This window comes from Trichosurus vulpecula, chromosome 3, assembly GCF_011100635.1.
Source record: "Trichosurus vulpecula isolate mTriVul1 chromosome 3, mTriVul1.pri, whole genome shotgun sequence".
NCBI lineage: Eukaryota > Metazoa > Chordata > Mammalia > Diprotodontia > Phalangeridae > Trichosurus > Trichosurus vulpecula.
The window spans coordinates 91,057,560-91,079,685 of NC_050575.1; the positions used below are offsets into that span (position 1 = coordinate 91,057,560).

General features: G+C 40.2%; 2 protein-coding genes across 5 annotated transcripts in view; one reads left to right on the forward strand and one right to left on the reverse strand.

Moving 5' to 3' along the window:
* Positions 1-22,126, forward strand: part of LOC118844487 (janus kinase and microtubule-interacting protein 2) — a 97,414-nt gene that overhangs the window by 20,794 nt on the left and 54,494 nt on the right. For all 4 annotated transcript variants that reach the window (XM_036752383.1, XM_036752385.1, XM_036752384.1 and 1 more), the window contains 5 exons: positions 6,582-6,728; positions 8,030-8,170; positions 11,890-11,946; positions 12,816-12,935; positions 15,394-15,522. In XM_036752383.1, the coding sequence (XP_036608278.1) occupies positions 6,582-6,728; positions 8,030-8,170; positions 11,890-11,946; positions 12,816-12,935; positions 15,394-15,522 (594 nt within the window). The remainder of the gene's footprint in view (positions 1-6,581; positions 6,729-8,029; positions 8,171-11,889; positions 11,947-12,815; positions 12,936-15,393; positions 15,523-22,126) is intronic.
* SRP14 (signal recognition particle 14) lies at positions 16,428-16,760 on the reverse strand. Its single transcript, XM_036752387.1, has one exon. It carries the CDS (start codon positions 16,758-16,760, stop codon positions 16,428-16,430), a length of 333 nt encoding a protein of 110 aa, XP_036608282.1.

Here is a 22,126-nt window from a genome sequence, read left to right on the forward strand (position 1 = left end):
ATTAGTTTGAATGGTAAAAAAAAACAAACCATAACCACTTACCTCACAGAGAGGAGTCAGTGTCCATAATAGTCAGCTAGGCAGGGAAGCTAGGTTTAGTGAACACTAGGCCTGGGGTCAGGTAGAACTGAATTCAAATCCAGTCTCAGATACTTCCTAACTGTGGGACCCTGGGCAAGTCACTTAACACTGTTTGCCTCAGTTTCTTCATCTGTAAAATGAGCAAGAGTAGGAAATGGCAAACCACTCCAGTATCTTTATCAAGAAAACCCCAAATGAGGTCGTGAATCACATACATGCCTCAACAATGACGACGACAAAATCGGGATAACAGCATCTATCTTTCAGGGTTGTTGTGGGGATTAAATAAGATGATATCTGCAAAGTTGTTAGTACAGTGCCTAGCACAGAGTAAGGGCTAGATAAATGCTTATTCCCTTCTTCTAGTTAATATAGTTGCTAATAGATTTGCATTTTCCTTCCCTTTTCTTTAAATTCTCCAGCGTAGCCTGCCATCGATGCCTTATCATGTTAGGAATAGGACCCTAGACTCTCAAAGGCTATGCCCATGGCAGATGAGCTCTGGGAGGCCGTACCAGGTGACACAGTCAATCAAACAATGGACTTGGAGTCAGGAAGGCCTGATGTCAAATCCTGCCCCAAATGATTACCAGCTGTGTAACCCTAGACATGTCCATTAACCCCTCCCAGCCTCCATTTCTTAATTGGTAAAATGGCAAGGACAGTAGCATCCACCTCACAGGGTTGTTGTGACAGTCAAATGAGGTAATATGCATAAAGGGTTTGTAAACATTAAGTAAACATTAACATTAAACATTATGTAAAATATTGTGTAAACACAAACAAAAAAGTTTACATAATTATTTAAAAGAAATGATTACTCACTATTATTTCTATCAAACTAGAATGGTCTCCAGCTTAGTAGGTTATATGCCTGTGTTCTAGGAACCAGCCTACCTAGGTTTAGAAATCGGTGGCAGCTAGGTGGTTCAGAGGCTAACGTGCCATCTTTGGAGTCAGGAGGACCTGAGTTCAAATGTAACCCCAGACACTTACTAGCTGTGTGATCCTGGGCAAGTCACTTAAGCCTGATTGCCTAAAAAAGAAAGAAAGAGAGAAAGGCAAGACGTCTGGCCACCAAGTAAAGAACTTTTCAGTCCCAGTAACTTATTAAACCATCTGAGGAAGCTAGATGGCACAAAGGACAGAACACTAGACTTCAAGTCAGGAAGACCCAAGTTCAAATACTGCCTCGAAACTCATTAGCTGAGTGACCCTGGAGAGGTCACCACCTCTTAGCCTCAGCTTACTTACTTGTGAAGTGAGGAGCACACTCAATGTCCTCTAAGATCCTGACTATAAATCTACTATCTTCTGATGTACTAAGATGTGGAATTGTTATGATATGCCTGACCAGAGGGATAGCCACGCTCATAAAAGTACATGTCTCTGAAGTATTCCTTCAAATATCTGGTATTCCTGCTTGCAGTGCCCTGTGACCTCAGGCAAATTTACTCATGCAAATCAAATTATATGTTTGCCATTTGGGAGGAATATATATATTAATAAGTTGGGGGCACTCTAAAGTGTAAATTGGTAGAAAGTAGGCTCACAGAATCACAACATTGGAAGGGGCCTCAGAATCGATCTAGTCCAATCTTTGTCTGAACATGAATCCCATCCTGCCTTTGGCTCAAGACCTCTGGTGAGAAAGATTCCATTCCCCGGAGGCGATCCCTTCATTTTTGGACAACTTTAATTGTGAGCAATATTCCCCCTTCCTCCTTATCCTGACAGCCTAAATCTGTCTCTTGCAGCCATTTTTCCTAGTTCTGCTCAGAGTCTGGGGCTGAGAAGAACAAATCTAATCTCTCTTCTACTTGAAAGCCCTTTAAATACTTATGAATAGCTCTCATATCATCTTAATTCTTCTCTATCATAGCATTCCCATTCCTTCCATAGATCCTGATAATGGCATGGGGTCTCTCACTTTCCTGGCCCTCCTCCTCTAGATGTTTCAGCTTTTCCTTCCTAATGTGTGGCATAAAGACCTGAAAAGGGTTTTCCAATGTGTTTATACTCAGGCATTGTACAGTGGGAGTTCTGCCCACCTCTTGCCTTCTGGATGCTGTGTCTGTCTTAATGCAGTCAAGAATAGTATGAGCCAAATCAGTTGCTATTTCAGAATGTATTCTTATTGAACTTGAAGTCCACAAAGCATCTTTTCTCATGCTCTCTAGCCATGTGGGGCCCATTTATACTTGTAAAGTTGATTGCTTTGGGGGATTTTTTAATCCAAATATAGGACTTTACGTTAATATCTCTTACGTGTCATCTCATAGAATTCACCCCATTGAAATATTCTTGATGCTTGATCCTTTTATCCTCTGGGGACTGCTCCCCCTCCTACGTTTACACATTTGATAAACACACCATCTGCGCCAACATGGATAATAAAAATGTTAAACATCACAGAACCAAGGACAGGACCCTGGATGCTCCCTCACCCCACACATCCAATCCAAGTCTTGTACATTCTACCTTGATGTCTGTGCCTTTCTCCCTCCTCACACAACCACAATTCTAGTTCAGACTAATCACTCCTTGTCTGGTCTGTTGCAATGGTACTCCCCACTTCATGCCTCTCCCTCCTCTGATCCATTTTCCGCATGGCTGCCAAAGGGGTTTTCCTAAGTCACAGGTCTGATTATTTCACTCCCTCTCTCAGTAAACTTCTAAGGCTCCCTATTGTCTCTAGGATAAAGTATCAATTCCTTTTTTTGGCATTTAAAACACTTGACAACCTGCTTCCTCCCTACTTTTCTAGCCTTGCTTTCATGTACCCTAGGGTCCAACCAAACTAGTCATCCTGGTATTCCTCAAATACGGCATTCCATCTCCTTCTCCTTTATAGCCTTTATTTACATAGGCTATCTATCTTCATACCTTGAATTTATTTCTTCTTCAATCATATCTCCCATTATCCCTAGTTTCCTTCAAAACTTTGCAAAGATTTAAGCTCCAGATTCTATACTAAGCCTTTCCTGATTCTCTCACAAGCTAGTGTGCCTCCCCCAACATATTTTTTACTTTGTACTTATTTTATATGTATTTTGGATATGCTTACATAGCAAGGTTAATTGAGGTCAACCACATGTCCTTGTATGTCACCCCTCAGCCAACCATTTGACTCATTGTTATATTTAGTTTTTGTTATCCTCAGCTCAAAAGCAATCTAGAGGCATGGTTAAATGGTTTCTTATTAATTAATAAAATTGTAACTTCTTTCTCCCTAATTAATCAATTGGATAAAACCCCTACCATGGTTTATTAATTATTTATTGAAGAAACTTCTTTTCCAAATAGTACTCATTTATTAACAAATAAAATCATTAATAAAGCAGAGACATAAATAACTATAATATTTCGTCTGTGAGAAAGTTCATAGTCAGAGTCACCTCGAGTCCTCAACATAATGGTAGATGGCTCCTCTTCACTTCTAAAAACATAATTTCACCATTTTCTTCACTCCACATACCGATTAAATTCTCCTAACATTTTTCTTCATATTTCTCCTCAAGATAAGAGTTAAATTGAGACTCCCACAAAAAAATAGCTAAGTCCTATTTTATCCTCTCCTCAGTCATCAGAGGAAAGTCTTTGCAGTATACACTGTACTTCACAGCTCTTCCCAGATTCTTCTTAGAATTGTCTTGATAATAGGTCTTTAAAACATAGCAATTAAGACAGCCTTGACAAAGAAAAAAATGTATTCCCACCTTCTTCTTCATCTCTTCCACAGATTCCTCATAGATCCTCATAGGTCCAAGATAAAATACACATACTCTGCCACAGTCCATAGGGAGAAACACCTCATAACAAGGCCTTTTTCAGCTTATTTGAAACTGCCAATATAAACCATTTTTTCTGAAACATTAGGTTTGGCTCTTAAAGATGCAGATAGAGTCCCTATAGGAGCGGCCTGTGAAGCACTTATATGTGTCAGTAAACATTTATTAAATGTTATACACATATAATATTTATTAAATGTGATATGTATATTTAAACTAAAATGCCAAAAAAAAAGTTTAAGTCCATGGTCCCTACTCTCAAGGTGCTCAGAATCTTAAAGGTGGAGACAACATGTAAAAATTGTACATATGAGATATATATGGTATACATAGAAGGCAATCTTAGAGGGAAGGCATTGACAGTGGAAAGGGGAAACTGAAGGAACAAGGAAGGACTCTTGCAGAAGAGGGGATTTAAAGTGGGTCTTGAAGGAAGCCAGGAGGTGGAGGTGAGGAGGAAGAGCATTTCAAGCATGGAGGACAGCCATTGAAAAGATATGGAATCAAGAGATGTCATGTCACATATAAGGAAGAGCAAGAAGGCCAGTGGATCATAAAATATGTGGAGAAGAGTAAAATGTAAGAAGACTGAAAAGATAGTAGTGGCTCAGCTTGTGAAGGGGTTTAAAAGCCAGAGGATTTTAGATTTGATCCTGGGGACAATAGGAAGCCACTGGAGTTTATTGAGTAGGAGAGTAACATGATTAGACCTAAGTTTTAGGAAAATCACTTTGGCAGCTGAGTTGAAGATATATTAGAGAGAAAGGAGAAATTTGAGGCAACCAGACCAACCAGAACGCTATTGTAAAAGTCCAGATGTGAGGTGAGAGGGGCCTGCACCGGGGTAGTGACTATATAAATGGAGAAAGGGAAAATATACTAAAGATGTTAAGGTAGAGATGACAAGACTCAGCAACAGATTGGATGTAAAGGTGTGAGAGAGTGAGGAGCCAGGGGTGACGGTGAGATTGTGGGGAATGGAGAAGATACTGGTGCCCTCATCAATAAGATGTAAGCTTCTTCAAGTCAGGAACAATTTCATTCTTATCTTTGTGTACACAACACATCTTGGCACACAGTAGGCACTTAAGAAATGTTTATTGATTGATTGACTGTATCCATAAGAAAAATATATGTGTGTCAAACAATTAGAGATCAAAGCCATATGTAAGCCACCACCAAAGTTTTTTTAAAGGACTGTGTGTGACCGTGTGTGTGTCAAACGGTTAGAGATCAAAGCCATATATAAACCGCTGCCAAAGTTCTTTTTTAAAGAAGTGTGTATGTGTGTGTGTGTCAATTAGAGATCAAAGCTATATATAAGCCACTGCCAAAGTTTTTTTTAAAGGAGTGTGTGTGTGTGTGTGTGTGTGTGTGTGTGAGAAACAATTAGACCTCAAAGCCATATGTAGGCCACTGCCAAAGCTTTTTTTTTAAAGGAACTGAGGGTCTTTAGCCTAGAGAAAAGAAGACTAGTGGTAGCTATAATTGCCTATCTTCAAGCATTTTAAGAGCCATCATCAAAGAGGAATTAGATTTGTTCTGCTTACTTCTAGAGGGCAGTACTAGGAGCAATGGTTTTAAGCTCAACATAACTAGATTTATGCTCAGTAGAAGGAAAAGCTTCCTAACTATTGGAGCTATCCAAAACCTACTATGCAAGGTAGTGAGCTCTCCATCAGTGGAGGTCTTGAAGAAGAAAATGAATGAGCTTCTTTCAAGGATATCATAGAAAAGATTCCTGTTCAGGTGCAAATTAAACCAAATTACCACTGAGGTTCCTTACAACTACCAATTTGTGTGTGTGTGTTTGTGTGTGTGTGTGTGTATGTGTGTGTGTGTGTGAGAGAGAGAGACAGACAGACAGAGATAAAGAAAGACAGAGACAGAGAAGCAGAGAGACAGATCTTGAGACTGAGACAGAGATGGAAAAAAAGAGAAACAGAGGGAAAGAGAGAGACAGAGAGGCAAAAGACAGAGACTGAGAGATAGAGAGACAAAGATTGACAGATGGAGAAGACAGAGGCAGAGAAAGAAACAGAGAAAGTGTGTGTGTGTGTGTGTGTGTGAGAGAGAGAGAGAGAAAGAGAGAGAGAGACAGACAGACAGACAGAGACAGATAAAGAAAGAGACAGAGAAGCAGAAAGACAGAGAAATCTTGAGACTGAGACAGACAGATACAGGCAGAGATGGAAAAGAGAGAGACAGAAAGAAAGAGACAGAGGGAAAGAGAGAGACAGAGAGAGACAAAAAACAGAGACTGAGATAGAGATAGAGAGACAAAGACAAACATGAAGAAGACAGAGACAGAAGCAGAGAGAGACAGAGGCAAAGGAGATAGAGACAGAAAAAGTGTGTGTGTGTGTGTGTGTGTGTGTGTGTGTATTACATATGTGAATCTGTGTGAATAAATGAATGAAAAGTAGGCAGGAATCAGAATGGATTTTTGTTCAGGAGATGAAACTAGATCTATTCTTTGAAGACTCCACAAGACTTAAATGTAGGGAAAAAGAGAGAAAGGGCATGTCAGGTAGGAGGAATTACATCAGCAAAGGCTGGGAGATGAGACTAAACATATTATACGTTTTAAGGACAATGAACCTAGATAAGGCCCGGAGGTGTTTGTCTGGATTTTTGTTTGTTGGGGTTTCTTAATTTTCGGTGCAGGGTAGAGTTGAGAGAAACCTCCTTGCTTATGTCTTCTCACAGTTAAAACGTGTACGAGAAACTGAAAAACAGTGTAAGCCTCTCCTGGAAAGGAACAAGTGCCTCACCAAGAGAAATGATGAGCTGATGCTGTCCCTTCAGCGAATGGAGGAGAAGCTAAAAGCCGTCACCAAGGAGAATTCTGAAATGGTTCGTATCACCACAAGGGCAGAACAGCCTTTTTTCTTAGAACGGTATAATGCAAAGGAGGTAAGACTAAGTTTCAGGAAACCAAGGCTCCAATTCCAGCTCTGAGGCTTGTTGAGCTTGCGACACTCTCTTTGCCTGAGCCTCAGTTTCTGCATCTGGGAGATGGGAATAGCAACGGCTGCACAGTCTGCCTCACAGAGATGCTGGGAGGAAGGGAAACTTATTTATAAGACACAAAGTGATTGTCATCCACGGTCATAATAGTCATAGTTATAATAAGCAATAGTAATGTTATTCCACAAAGTTGGCTCACCAGCCAAAGCAGGAAAATGAGCTCATTTTCTCTAAGTCTGCTTTCTTCTACAGCTAAGTCTCAAATAAATGACTGCAAATAGCGAATCCCTTGAAGTGGTCACATGTATTGGAATGTGCACTTTTCGAATTTATAATTATATAAAATACGGTGCTTGGCTCTAGCCCAGTGGAAATGTGTGGTATGGAGCTGAATGATGCAGCTGTTTCAGGGGATTCGTTGTTCACAATAAGCGGGCCTAGCTGTAATATAAGCTAGCACCAGAGATTACTCACTTCGATATCATGGCCTTCTAAATGTTTAGAATGTTTCCAGGAACCTCAGAGTATCTCCCTGTGAGTCATGGGCAAATATCAAAGCCAATAGAGCTTCCCCAGTAAGGCCAGCTAGGCACAGGGATTTCTTTCTAGGAATTATGCTACCATGCAGTTGACAGGCATAATAGCCCCCGGGCCCCATGCTATCATAATATCAAGATGGAATATACCTGAATACCAGCACATGCAATTCTGTGTAAATTTGCCACATGTCTCAGTTTATGGTACAACCCAGGCCAAATACACGGTCTTCATAGGTCAACAAAGATCGTAACTGTATAGCTATCAGTGTACTGGTCTGTATTTTCTGTAGCAGATGAGATGTAGTAAGAAGGGTCTGTTAGGATCAGTCTCCAAACTTAGGGGAACCCCCCTTCTCTGTGAATTTTCTGTGCTTTTCAAAAGACTCCTGTTTCCCTAATGACAAGATGCTCTTCCCTCCTTTCAGGACAGAGGTACGGGACTATGGGTGTGGAATATGTTATATGATATTAGACCGCATCAGTTTCTTAGTTTGTTTTGTTTAAATGTTTTTCCTTGTCAGAATAGAAGGTTTGTTGGGCAGATTGGGGGAGGGTGTCTAAGACAAAATAACCTTAGTGTAAAAACAAAAGGCAATTTTTTAAGAAGTCTCCTTCTCAACCTTGTTTGTGTTGTAATTTTTAACTTAGAGGGATAAAATGACATCACATCCTCCCTTGAAGAAGTTAAAGTCTCTGAATGACCTTGACCAAGCTAATGAAGAGCAAGAGACGGAATTTTTAAAACTTCAAGTCATCGAGCAGCAAAACATCATTGATGAATTAACTAGGGTAAGTTATAATCACACCTTACCCGTCATTATTAGGTAGCCTACAAAGATCAACATTGATGGTAAGGTCAACTCAAGGACCACCTCTTACAAGAGGCCTTGCTCCTCCTCCCTCAAATATTGGTAAATATTTTGTTCTCACTAATCTCTGTCCCTATTGTTTCCTTCCAGTAGAAAGTAAACTCTCTGAGGGCAGGAACTGTTTCATTTTTAACTTTGTATTCCCAGCACCTGGTACAGCATCTGGACAGTAATAAAATCTTATTTAATTGGAAACAAAGTTGCCCCCAAGATTGGCACAAAGACCAGTGGTCACACACTAGCTCAGTAAGAATCAAGATGGCATACAATGGTCAGTGTGTTCTTGGAGTCATGGAGTCATGGAGTTCCTCCAGTCCCCACACTCATTTTATTACTCACACAAAAAAATATTTATAAATACCTGCTTTAAGGCATCTCCTTTAATACTAAGTGCACCAGATTTGGGAGTCTACAGGCCAGGGTTCGGATCTTGGTTCTGATACTTCCTAGCTGCATGGTTATAGGCAAGTCACTGAACTTTTCTGTGCCTTAGCCCCTCCTTTGTCAGTTGGGTATCAAAAGATTTATACTACCTAACTCAGCACAATTATTGTGAGGAAAATCTTAAAGCACTATGCAAATGAAAATTGTTAATCTGTCAAGGAGGCCAAGGTTTTAAGAACCTTGGGGAGTATCTCATCTGGTGCCCTCATTGTTTAGGTTTAGGGAACCTTTGACCTCCAGGCCACGTGTGGCCTACTAGGTCCTTGGCTGCAGCCTTTGGCCTGAGTCCAAGTTTTACAAAACAAATCCTTTTATCAAGGGGATTTGTTCAATGAAGTTTAGATTCAGTCAAAGGGCCCCACTTGAGGACCTAGAGGGCCACATGTGGCCTTGAGGCCACAGGTTCCCACGCCCACCCCCCTCCCCCTGCCATAGATACTGGAACAAAAAACCAGAGAAGCTAAAAAGCTTGCCTAGTGACTTAGGAAAGTATAAGACAGAATTCCTAGCATTATAAGATTCTTAGAGCAATTTCATAAGGCCTTAGAGTAACCTAGAGCATATCCAAAGAACTCAATTTCAAAAATAAATTAACTTGTACCATGTCTTATATTTTCAAAGTACTATCATGGGGGTTAGGTTAGACAGTTATGATTGTCTCCATTTTAAAATGAAGAAACTAAAGTTCAGAGAGCATGATTTAGTCATTAACTCAGTGTGTGATCATTGGTATTCGTGTCAGGAGGTCTTTGTGTTAGAGGTCTCTTAGGGGCAGCTTTGGTCGGGGGTATCATTAATGCAGACTGTTAATTGTCCCCAGTGGGAGCCATGTCCTTATAATTAGTAACAGACCTGATAGCAGAATGAAGATCTCATAGATCCCAATTCCATTGGATTTCCCATTATACCATCCATTAGGATACTGGATACCCGGGGCCTGAAGCTGCTCCCTTTCTGCCTTTATATTTTCAGCACCTAGTAGAGTGCATTTGCTTTGATAAATGTTTGTTGAATGGAGAAGAATTGATCAGTTGTAATGGTGGATTTACTTGGAAATCAGACAAACCCTTGAAATCTAAGAGCCCCTTTGTAGTAGAGGAGAGTTCAGATGAATAAGCAGCACCACATAGGGATGGCAGTTAACAAAACATTACTGCTACTTCTACGGGAAGAAACCAATGGGGAACAGTCTTGATATGTGGCCTCCATTGCCTGTAGTGCACAGGCAACACACTGGGGGTGTCCTTTCAGATGTGTACTACATAATGGGGTCTGCAGCCCACTAGAAGGCCCAGAGACCCTCGGGGCCCAAACTTATATAAAGTTTTAGATAAAGAATCCGCTTATCAGAGATTGCCCAATCAGCCACAGGGGGAGATAATAGTATAGTTGGGACCAATAAAATGAGGTCATTTTCTAAATTTCCAAAGGAGTGAAGAATTAGGGGCACAGATACAGGAAAATTAATTTTAACTTTAATTAATTTAACAGTTAATCGTCCCATCGAGTAAGAGAATGGAAGACGGAGTGGTGTTGGAGAATTGGATAGTCTCTGGGTCAAACATGCATGCTAGGAAGACTGGAGCCATATCAGTCAAAATTATTTTCACCAACTCGCATCCTTGATGGTAGACTGGTATTGGGTATAATCCAAGTTGTTATATAGTAAGTCAGGTAGGATGAGATTTCCCCCCACCTCACCCTGGAATGATTGGAATACCCAGAGAGGATAACCTAAGGTTGGTTTGACACAGAGCAGAAAGCCCAGGAGGACCTGAAGATTCCTGAGTCATAGTAGATTCTGTGTTCTATATACAAATTGCTACTTCTGAAACTGCTCTGTGGGGTTGGTGACTTTTCTATAGCATGAGGCCATGTTTAGGCTCAGTTTCAGGAAAAGAAGGGTCCAAGATGTCTCCAGACTTCTTGGTATATTTACTTGGTCAATTTACTCAGAACTTTTTTCGGCTCTTATAAAACCAAGTTGATTTTTGTCTTTGCTGCAAATTCCTTAAACATTCCAAGGATGCTTTAGGAGGTTCCAGATATTTTAGGGGATACATAGACATACACTGTATATTACTATAGGATAGTCTGTACCCAAACTGGATTCAGGAGATGTAGGAGAGCTGAAACCAGGGTATGTGAGTGCATACAGTAACAAAAATGCTACCACAGAACACAAATCAACCTATCATTAATCATCCTGAAATGAATTCCCCATGAGGTTCTTCATACTGTAGTTACCTTGCAGTATGCAAAATACAAATAAGGTACTATACTTTTTGCCCGTAGTTTTGTCCCTCAGAACTCAAGAAATGCATAAAATGAGATTGTTGGGATGGCAGAGAGCAAGGGGATCAGATATGAGAATAAAATGGAGGGAAGAGGAAGGAAATAATTTCACCAAGGAGGGTTCTTAGGGGAAGCTGCTCTGTGTCACTATTTTCATAACAAATTCACAGAATGTCAGAGCTAGAGCGGGTCTTGGAACATAATATATTAGAAATGATAGCGGTCTTAGGACATAAAACATAGGATATAAAAAAGAGCTGGAATGGACTTTAGAAGAAGAAAAAAAACATAGAATGTTAGCACCGGGAGAGCCCTTACAACATACAGAATGTCAAAGCTAGAAGAGACCTTAGAACACAGTATATTGTCAGAGCTGCAAGCGACCTAAACACCCAGAGTATCAGGATAGGTAGAGACCTTGGGGCACTGTGGATAGAGCATTTGCCCTAAAGTCAGTAGGACCTGAGTTCAAATTTGACCTCACACACTTCTTGGCCATATGACAAGTCATTAACCCTTTTTGCCTCAGTTTCCTCATCTGTAAAATGAGCTGGAGAAAATGGCAAACCATTCCAATATCAACAGAGACCTTGAAGGTCATTCAAGTTCAACCCCATCATTTCACAAATAAAGCAACTGAAATGGATTTATACACAGAACAACTGTTTAAAGCAAGAAACATATCCCTGCTGCCAGAATATTTCTTTCTGTTGCTTGAAATATAGCTGAAAATTCATCAAGGTAGGACAGTGTCCTAAAATGACTACAAAGAATATTGGAGGCTGTTGTAAAGAAAAGGCTTTCAATTTTCTAGAAGAACAATAATGCTTTCTTCATCATAAAACAACAGGACAACCTGTACCAAGTGGGTCTGACAAACTCCTTAATCTTATTTTCCAGGACCGGGAAAAGCTTATCCGTCGCAGAAAACATAAAAGAAGTTCCAAGCCAATTAAGGTAAAATGAAAACTAGGCATCTTATGTATTTGGCACATGCTGCTGTGGAACTGGGCTTGCTAGGGGATTGTCCTGCAACAGTGTGATAAGCCAGATGTCGAGCTAGACTGTAACACTATCTTGGGGGGGGGGAAGGAGGGAATAAGCTTTACTCTTCTATTTCTCAGAAATGAGGGAAAAAATTGTGTGTTTTCGTTAATGCATTTGCTTTAATGCGTGTTCATTCTATCTTTGCCATTTTGAGAGGCAATCTGAGACTGAGGTATCAGCCATTCAGTGACCTTGCACGAATCACTTCCTCTCCCTGTGCCTCAGTTTCCCCATTTGTAAAAAAGGTGCCTCCTAGCTCTAATTTCATGATTATGATTTTTTGCTAAGAGGTACCAGAATAGAAATATTTCTTGAATCTGTTAGTAGCCTATAACTGCTTCCATATGTAACTTGGCTGCTTTCAAGTCTACAAAATTCAGAGGTTCCTAAGGCCCAGAGTTCCCTCCCTTTCCATTGATTGTCTGAGATCTCAGAACCTTTGGATTGGCATCAATAGAGCATGAAACACTTGACCTTTGGACCTTATTGAGCTGCCTACTGCGAGACCACCAGTGTTTCTAATAAGGTAAACAACTCAAAGTCAATAGTTCTCCTTGGTACATATTAGGGAGATAAGCTGTGTTCCAATTCTGTCCTCACGTCTTTATTCCACTAAGAGAGATCTGGACATTGACAATGACATTTTTGTACCGCTATTTTCATTTATTCATGTCAGGCTTCAGTATTTGAGAAAATAATAATAGTAATAAATATTTCTACACTCAAACTGACCTTCCACAAATCATGTGGACAATTTGCTGTTTTGTTTCCTCCTTTAGAGGCCTATTTTGGACCCATTTATTGGATATGATGATGACTCCATGGATTCAGAGACATCATCTATGGCTTCCTTTAGAACAGACAGAACGCCAGCTACTCCAGATGATGACTTAGATGAGGTAAGCCTTCTTTTTGCTCTGTCATTTTAAAGAGATTGTCACCATTAATTTCCTTTTCAAGCCCTCCCTACAATACTCAGGAACCTCCATGTGCGGCAAATGTTAAGGCCACTGTTGATTTTCTTACCTCTTGCTAACACCATAGAAAGTCCTTTCTTGGAGCTAGGCCAAAGCTTTCCCTCCTTGCCTTCAACTCAGCCATCTGAAAACTTTGCTTTCACTAGGCGATGGTTACTTCCCTTACACTTCCTCCAAAGATGTGAGCCTGACAACCAGCTCTGAGAGAAGACAGGTGAAGCTCAGGCTAGTGGGGATCTCTCTGAGAATGCATATTGTCGATTCCTTGCATGTAGTCGGGAGCAGGAAAGAGATGGACAGAGAAGTATGATGAAGAAAATGGATAGAGGTCCTGGGTTGTTTTTCAAGGTGAATCTTTACAGGATGCTATCTTTATGTTATGCTAAGTATTGCACACTATCCTCTCCTAAAATCTTTTTCTGATGCCCATGTAGTGTGGAGGTGATACTGGTTTCTGAAAAGCAGGCCAAAAGTGCTAGCAGGCGCTACCAGTCAGGAAAGGCTTTGAGTATAGACCTCCCAATGAACTTGATGTTTGTTGTCTAAGGACCACCCTAGCTAACTTTGAGGTACATCTTCATCACTGGATGGTTGACCTCTGGATGACCATTTCTTTTCAGCCAAAGCAAGTCATGAAGATTTTCTGTTAAAATATATTATCTTGGAATATCAAATCATTCTCTTCTTCAGCATAGATGGTAAAAATTTGACTGCTTAAAATATTTGCTGTACCTGTTGTCAGTTCTACCAATCAACAAATATTCCATTACCGTGTCATCAGTGTGGGTACTCCCTCCACTAGTGCAGATGGCCTCCCCATTCAGAAGTCTCTGTGGCCAAGAAAAATGTTAATCATCTGATCGCCAGTCTTAAGTCCTTTTTGGATTAAATTGAATTGAACTGAATTGTATTGAGCCTGAGAATTTACCAGGCTAATCCTCAAGTGACAGACTATATTTAAAAATTTTCCAGTTTTGTACGATCAACCATACCAGTGAAATCAGAGGTTTAGGTTTTTTTTTAATGTGAATTAAGGAGGACAAAATATTTCTGAAGTCCCCAGGTTCAAGTCCTACCTCTAACACATATTGGTCATGCGACCCTGAAGAAGTCACTCATGGTGCTCTACAAAACTCTTTATGGCTATAAATTACAGGGAAGATTTTGGTCCTCTCATAGATTCATTTCCTGACATAAAAATTCCCTCCAATTCTCTCAGATTTATTCTATCAGCTTCTTCTGCTGATTAATTAACAAAGTGGGTGAGGCCATCACTTTTAGTACCATTTCCTTTAATCTATAAACGAGCATTTACAAAACACTATGTATTGGACACTACGCTAGACACTGGAGATGTCAGACAGTATCAGTGAAATGCCGAAATTTGTGGTCTCACCACCTTGTTAATAGTTATCTTAAAGGAAATGAGGGTAAGAAGCCCTGTGTGAGCAATAGGAACTGGACCTATGTTGTCATTAGCATAGGAAACTGTGGCTGTGGTTGAGCCATGACCGATTCTTTGTGACACCATCTGGGCTTTTCTTTGGAAAGAGACTGGAGTGGTTTGCCATTTCCTTCTCCAGCTCATTTTACAGGTGAGACAAGCAGGGTTAAGTGACTTTCCCAGGATCACACAACTAGCAAGTGTCTGAGGCTGGATTGGAACTCAGATCTTCCTGACTCCAGCCCTGCTGCTCTATTTACTGTACCACCTAGCTTCCCAGGAAACTCAAGGGTGAAGAAATTCCCTCTATCAATGTAAACTGGCACCTTTTCTGCAACTCATAGGCTCAAAGTGTTTTCTAGAGCGCCAAGAAACTAAGTGTCTTGTTCAGAGTCCCACAGCTAATGTGGGTCAGACATGGAACTCGAGTTTTTCTGGTTCCAAGGTCAGCTCTCCATCCACTACTACATTGTCTCTTAATTTGTACCTGAGGAATCCTACCTTTTAGATTTGCTAAAATCTATCATATAATAGAATTATAACCTATATATAACTGTATACATATAATATATATATAACAGAAAGATATCCTGTAAAGATTCACTTTACTCACCTTTAAACAAAAAATGTTATAACTACATATATAGTTATAACAAAATCATATATAGTTGTCTATATATTTTCATATAGTTATAACAAAAAATTAAGAGATGATCAAATATTCCTTTTTTCAAAAAAAAGTATTTCTAAGAGGCCAAAACTTACCGTTACATAAAATCTAGTCAAGACGTTGTCCATGCATATTAGGTGTTATGTGCAGCTAAACTTTTTTTTAACTGCTGCAGTGCCCCCTTCCAACACCCCTCTCTGCCCCCAATTGACTGAACTGTGAGCTGCATCTGTGATTAATCCCTTGGTTTCTTTGTTCATCTCAAGAGTTTAGCAGCAGAAGAATCTGAGCTGCGGTTTCGCCAGTTAACAAAAGAATACCAAGCTCTCCAGAGAGCATATGCCCTTCTGCAGGAGCAGACTGGAGGCATCATAGATGCTGAAAGAGAAGCCAAGGTTAGTGCTGCTTGGAGAGAGGGCTTTGAGCTGGATCAGTCCAGGAGTAGCCTAGGATTGCTATGAGAAGAAACCACAGGCGCAAGAGACCTTCCTCATATAATGTGCTTCCCTGAAGGACATCTGTGTGTGTGTGTGTGTGTGTGTGAGAGAGAGAGAGAGAGGCTTTATTCCTTTCAAGAAATATTTTTATGGCTATTCACATAATTATACAAAGTTGAATTTTTGAATCTGCTTTTCCTTGTTTCCAATTAGGGGAACAATCACCAAAAAAGCCTTTACCCACTTGAAGGTAAAGGTTTCATCGATTCCTATCCTTGGCTAACCTTCAATTACTTTACAAATAGGAGAGGAGCCCATAGTCAGATTTTTTGTAACCATAGTGGTTTAAGCAATATTGTAAGAAATCACATGTGTTTTCTATCCTACTAATGCACATATGTTTTGGTAGTGTATTTGGCTAGAGTACATATATAGTAGTTTTCTCAATCTTCTAAGTGTATTTTTTAAAGGTATATCAATAGATTTAATAATACACTTCTCTGTTCACACAGATCTCTAAAGTGACTTTGACAAACCATAGATCAGGTATACTACAAAGTGTAGAGGGGGCGAGGCTGGGTGGATGCCACATATAGTATGTATATCTATATCTATATCTATATCTATATCTATATATATATATATATATATGCATAACTTGGGCAGGCCTTTTTTTCTTTTTTAATCACAGCTGCCCTTGTAAACATTAAACCTGCAATTAACTGAATGATGATCTACCACTAAAATAATACCCTCTCCCGCTCACATGAAGTCATTCAGGCCTAAGAGAAGCCAGTACCACCAGCCAAGCATCTTCAGAGTTCTCTTTAGATGGTGAAATGAAACAGGAATCCAAGTGCCCCTCACTGTGTCGCATTGCTCTTCTTGTATTGGCTCTTCTTGTCTCTCTTCTTTAGCCCATCCGTGTTTGCCCTCAGCAAGTTAGAATAGGCCATCTGGAATTTATTCATTTCTTTCGAGCTCACCACAGTGCTGATCTTCTTTTTCCCGTCAGTAGTTCTTAGCAAACACTTATTGTCTGAAGGCTCAAAGCCTTCCACAGACCCTTTCCGTGAAATGGGTTTAGTCCGACCATCATATTTCTTTGGGGTGATGAACATGCTCCCTGATGACCGGCACTTCTGGAAGAGCCTGGTCAGCTCCATCAGGAACTGCTCGCTCTCTAGCAGCACCATCACAGCCCCTCTGCCCCGCCTCGCTCTGTCACCACTAGCCAGGGAGCCGGAGCCCTCTAAGTTTATTTTTTAAGCATTCAGAGAAGCTCAGAGTTGGAAGCAACTTTAGAGGTGGAGTATCAATTCCACCCTTTAACCCCCTCAACATTTCCAACAAGTGGTCGTCCTTCATCCTGGAAATGTGAGAGAAGGTAAAGGCAGGAAACGAGTATTTATTAAGTACCTACTATGTGCCAGGCTCTGTGCTAAGTGCTTTACAAATATTATCTCAGTTAATCCTTACGACAGCTCTGTAAGGTAGGTGCTATTATTATTCTCATTTTAGAATTGAGGAAACTGAGACAGACAGGTTAAATGACTTGCCCAGGGTCACACAGCCAGCAAGTGTCTGAGGCTGGAAGGCCTATGGTAATGGAGAGCTCACTACCTTTAAAGGCAGTTCATAATACATTTGGTTGGTTCAGATCACTAGTGGGTTTTTCCCTGTTTTGAGCCATTGGGGAACATTTCCCCATCGTTCTAGATTCTGCCCTCTGGGGACAAGCAGAACAATTCTGATATCTTATCTACGTGGGCCAAGTCTTCCCTCCTTTAGTCTAAAGAGCCCTGGTTTCTCCAAGTGATCTTTAGGTGGCCTGATTTCTAATCCCCTCTCCCATCTCGTTCACCATATTTTGGATATACTCTTAGTGTGCCAGCATCCTTAAAATGCAATAACCCGAAGGGAATACAAAAGCCCAGGTGTAGTCAGATTAGTTCAGAGGACATCAGAACAAGCGTGTTCCTTACTGGGTACACTATCTGTTATTGCAGCCTATGACCTCACTAGCTTTGGGAGCAAACATCGACCATTGTCAACTCATTTAAAGCTTCTGATCCCTTAAAATTCCCCGGATATTTTTTATGCAAACTACTGTTTAACCACCACCCACCACTATGCTTGCAATTGGCATATTTAATGATTTTTTTAAACTCAAATATGGGATTGCATATTTTTCTCTATTCCTTTGAGCATAGCACTTGTAAAAGTAGTCTACAGGAATTTACAATCCATTTTTCATTTTTTTATTATTTTTTATTTCTCAATTATTTACCATTTTTTATTTTTTATAAATTCCATATTTTATTATTTAATATTTTTTAGTTTTCAGCATTGATTTCCACAAGATTTTAAGTTACAAATTTTCTCCCCATTTCTACCCACCCCCCCAGTCCAAGGTGGCATATATTCTGATTGCCCCATTCCCCAGTTGGCTCTCCCTTCTGTCACCCCACTCCCCCCACCCATCCTTTCCCTTTACTTTCTCATAGGGCAAGATAGATTTTTATGCCCCATTGCCTGTATATCTTATTTCCCAGTTGCATGCAAAAACAACTTTTTATGAGCATCTGCTTTTAAAACTTTGTGTTCCAAATTCTCTCCCCTCTTCTTATCCCACCCACCCTCCTTAAGAAGGCAAGCAGTTCAACATAGGCCACACATGTATCATTATGTAAAACCCTTCCACAATACTCATGTTGTGAAAGACTAACTATATTTCCCTCCATCCTATCCTGTCCCCCTTTATTCAGTTTTTTTCCCTTGACCCTATCCCTTTTCAAAAGTGTTTGCTTTTGATTACCTCCTCCCCCATCTGCCCTCCCTTCTATCATCTCCACTTTTTTATCCCCTTCCCCCTACTTTCCTGTGGGGTAAGATACTCAATTGATTGTGTATGTTATTCCCTCTTCAGGTCAAATACAATGAGAGCAAGATTCACTCATTCCCCCTCACCTGCCCCTTCTTCCCTTCCAACAGAACTGCTTTTTCTTGCCACTTTTATGTGAGATAATTTACCCCATTCTATCGTTCCCTTTCTCCCTCTCTCAATATATTCCTCTCCCACCCCTTGATTTTATTTTTTTAGATATCATACCTTCATATTCAACTCACTGTGTACCCTCTGTCTACATATGTATATGTATACACACACATATATATATATATATACACATATATATTTATGTATGTGTATATATATATATATATATACACATATATATTTATGTATGTGTATATATATATATATATATATATATATATATATGTATATTCCCTTCAACTACCCTAATGTTGAGAAGGGTCTCATGAATTACATACATCATCTTTCCATGTAGGAATGTAGACAAAACAGTTCAACTTTAATAAGTATCTTATGATTTCTCTTTCTTGTTTGCCTTTTCATGCTTCTCTTTATTCTTGTGTTTGAAAGCCAAATTTTCTATTCAGCTCTGGTCTTTTCACTGAGAAACCTTGAAAGTCCTCTATCTTACTGAAAATCCTTATTTTGCCTTGGAGCATGATACTCAGTTTTTCTGGGTAGGTGATTCTTGGTTTTAATACTAGTTCCTTTGACCTCCAGAATATCATATTCCAAGCCCTTCAATCTCTTAAGGTAGAAGCTGCTGGATCTTGCGTTATCCTGATTGTGTTTCCACACTACTCAAATTGTTTCTTTCTGGCTGCTTGCAGTATTTTCTCCTTGACCTGGGAACTCTGGAATTTGGCAACAATATTCCTATGAGTTTTCTTTTGGGGATCTTTTTCAAGAGGCGATCGGTGGATTCTTTCCATTTCTATTTTACCCTCTGGTTCTAGAATATTAGGGCAGTTTTCCTTGATAATTTCTTGAAAGATGATGTCTAGGCTCTTTTTTTGATCATGGCTTTCAGGTAGTCCAATAATTTTTGAATTATCTCTACTGGGTCTATTCTCCAGGTCAGTAGTTTTTTCCAATGAGATATTTCACATTGTCTTCCATTTTTTCATTCCTTTGGTTCTGTTTTATAATATCTTGATTCCTCATAAAGTCACTAGCTTCCACTTGTGCCAGTCTAATTTTTAAGGTAATATTTTCTTCATTGGTGTTTTGGACCTCTTCCATTTGGCTAATTCTGCCTTTCAAGGCATTTTTCTCCTCATTGGCTTTTTGGAGCTCTTTTTCCATTTGGGTTAGTCTATTTTTTGAGGTGTTATTTTCTTCAGTAGTTTTTGGGTCTCCTTTAGCCAGTCATTGACTTGTTTTTCATGATTTTCTTGCAACTCTCTCATTTCTCTTCCCAGTTTTTCCTCTACTTCTCTTACTTGCTTTTCCAAATCCTTTTTGAGCTCTTCCATGGCCTGCGATCAGTTCATATTTTTCTTGGAGGCTTTTGATGTAGACTCTTTGACTTTGTTGACTTCTTCTGGCTGTATGTTTTGATCTTCTTTGTCACCAAAAAAAAAAGATTCTAGAGTCTGAGTTTGAGTCTGTGTCCTTTTTCGCTGCCTGGCCATGTTCCCAGCCAGCTACTTGACCCTTGAGTTTTTTGTCAGACTATGGCTACTTGTACAATAGAGTGTGCTTTGTCCCAAGCTTTAGGGGCTGCACTGCTGTTTTCAGAGCTACTTCTACACAGCAAGCTCTGCCATACCAGTGCTCCTCCTCACCCAAGAACTGCCAACCAAGATCCAGATCCAAGCAGGCTCTGCGCTCCCACTCTGATCCGCCACTTAATTACTCCCACCGGGTGGACCTGGGGCGAGAAGTAACCACAGCTGGAGCTCTGGAAGCAGCCGTAGCACTGTACCACCTCTGCTGCCCCCCAGGGCTGGGGCCAACTGCACTCCTCTCACTCCATTCCAGCAACTTTTCCACTGACTTTCTCTGTGGTCTTTGGCATTTGTGCGTTGAGAAGTCTGGTTACTGCCACAGCTTAATGATTCAGGGCCTTGTGGCCTGTTCCACTTGGCTCCCAGTCTGGTTGGTCCTGGCGCTGCCCATGCTGGGCTGTACTCGCTCTGCTCCGAGCTGTGTGCGATAGACCCTTCCCAGCGACCATCCAGGCTGTCCTGGGCTGGAGCCCTGCTTCCCTCTGCTATTCCATGGGTTTTACAGTTCTAGAATTTGTTCACAGCCATTTTTACAGGTGTTTGGAGGGACCTGGGGGGGAGCTTAAGCTAGTCCCTGCTTTCCAGCTGCCATCTTGGCTCCGCCCCCTACAATCTATTTTTTAAATGTGTATCTGTATGTCTGTTGTGTGCATACATACAAAAAGGTTACATAAGCCAAGTATGTTACAAAGTATATGCTTTTAGGTGCTTTTCCACTAATGGTGATGGGTTTGCACTTATTAGTGAATTCTCTTTCTCACCTGGTTTCCATTGTCAATCAATCAATGGCTCAATTAATAATATTTATTAAGCACCTACTATGTGCCAGGCCCTGTTTTAAGCATTGGGGATACAAAAAGATGGTCCCTCAAGGAGCTTGCGATCTAATGGAAGAGACAATATGCAAACAAATATATACAAATCAAGCTATATACAGGATAAATAGGAAATAATTAAAAGAAAAAAAATATTAGGGGGAGTTAGGGAAGACTTCCTATGGAAGGTGAGATTTTAGTTCAGCCTTAAAGGAAGCCAGGGAGGTTAATAGGAGGAACATAGTTGGGAGAGAGGTATAAAAAACAACAACAAAAAAAAAACGGACAAGCTTACTGAGCTATATGTAATGAAACAAGGTTGTTTGATCTGTGTGAGTCTCAAGTCTATTAATTTGCTCCAACAATTCAGCTCATATTGAGATGCATAAGACCCTCAAGGAGCTCAGAATCTAATTAAAGAGAAAATACCAGCCCATGAAAAGATAACAATATCAAATGGCAAATTAGTGATACAAATTTTAAGTGTAATAGGTGTGACCTTGTTCCAATCCCTTCTCCTCTTCAAGTCTTAGTTTTCAAATTGGAAAAATAAAAATGAAATAATTTCTAGGATCCCTTTCAGCTCCATGACTGCATATGGACAAAAAATAATACATGATCTAAGACAGTGGTTTCAAACTCAGATATAAACGGGATCCCTGCAGGCTGCATATTGTTCATTTGTTTCAGTCGTGTCAGATTCTTCATGACTGTTTGGGGTTTTCTTGGCAAAGATGCTGGCATAGTTTGTCATTTCCTTCTCCATCTCATTTTACATATGAAGAAACTGAGGCAAATAGGGTTAAGTGACTTGCCCAGGGTCAGATAGCTAGTAAGTGTCTGAAGCCAGATTTAAACTCAGGAAGGTGAGTCTTTCTGACTATAAGCTGGGCACTCTGTGTACCATGGTGCCACCTAGCTGCCCTTATGTACAGATTAATGACATTCCTTTCTATTTGAGTTTGACACCACTGATCCACTCTAACCATCTCATTTTAGTTATATCTAGACCAACATCTCATTTTAAAGATGAGGAAACTGACGCCCTGGAAGTTACTGTCTAACTTTGGGACTTGGGTCCCAAAGGTAATTAAGTGTCAGAGGCAGGATTTGAACTCAGGTCTTCTGATTCCCAAACC

What these genes read in the sequence shown, in the direction of transcription:
- SRP14 (XM_036752387.1), bottom strand. Translation starts at nt 16,760, where the DNA reads ATGGTGCTGCTAGAGAGCGAGCAGTTCCTGATGGAGCTGACCAGGCTC.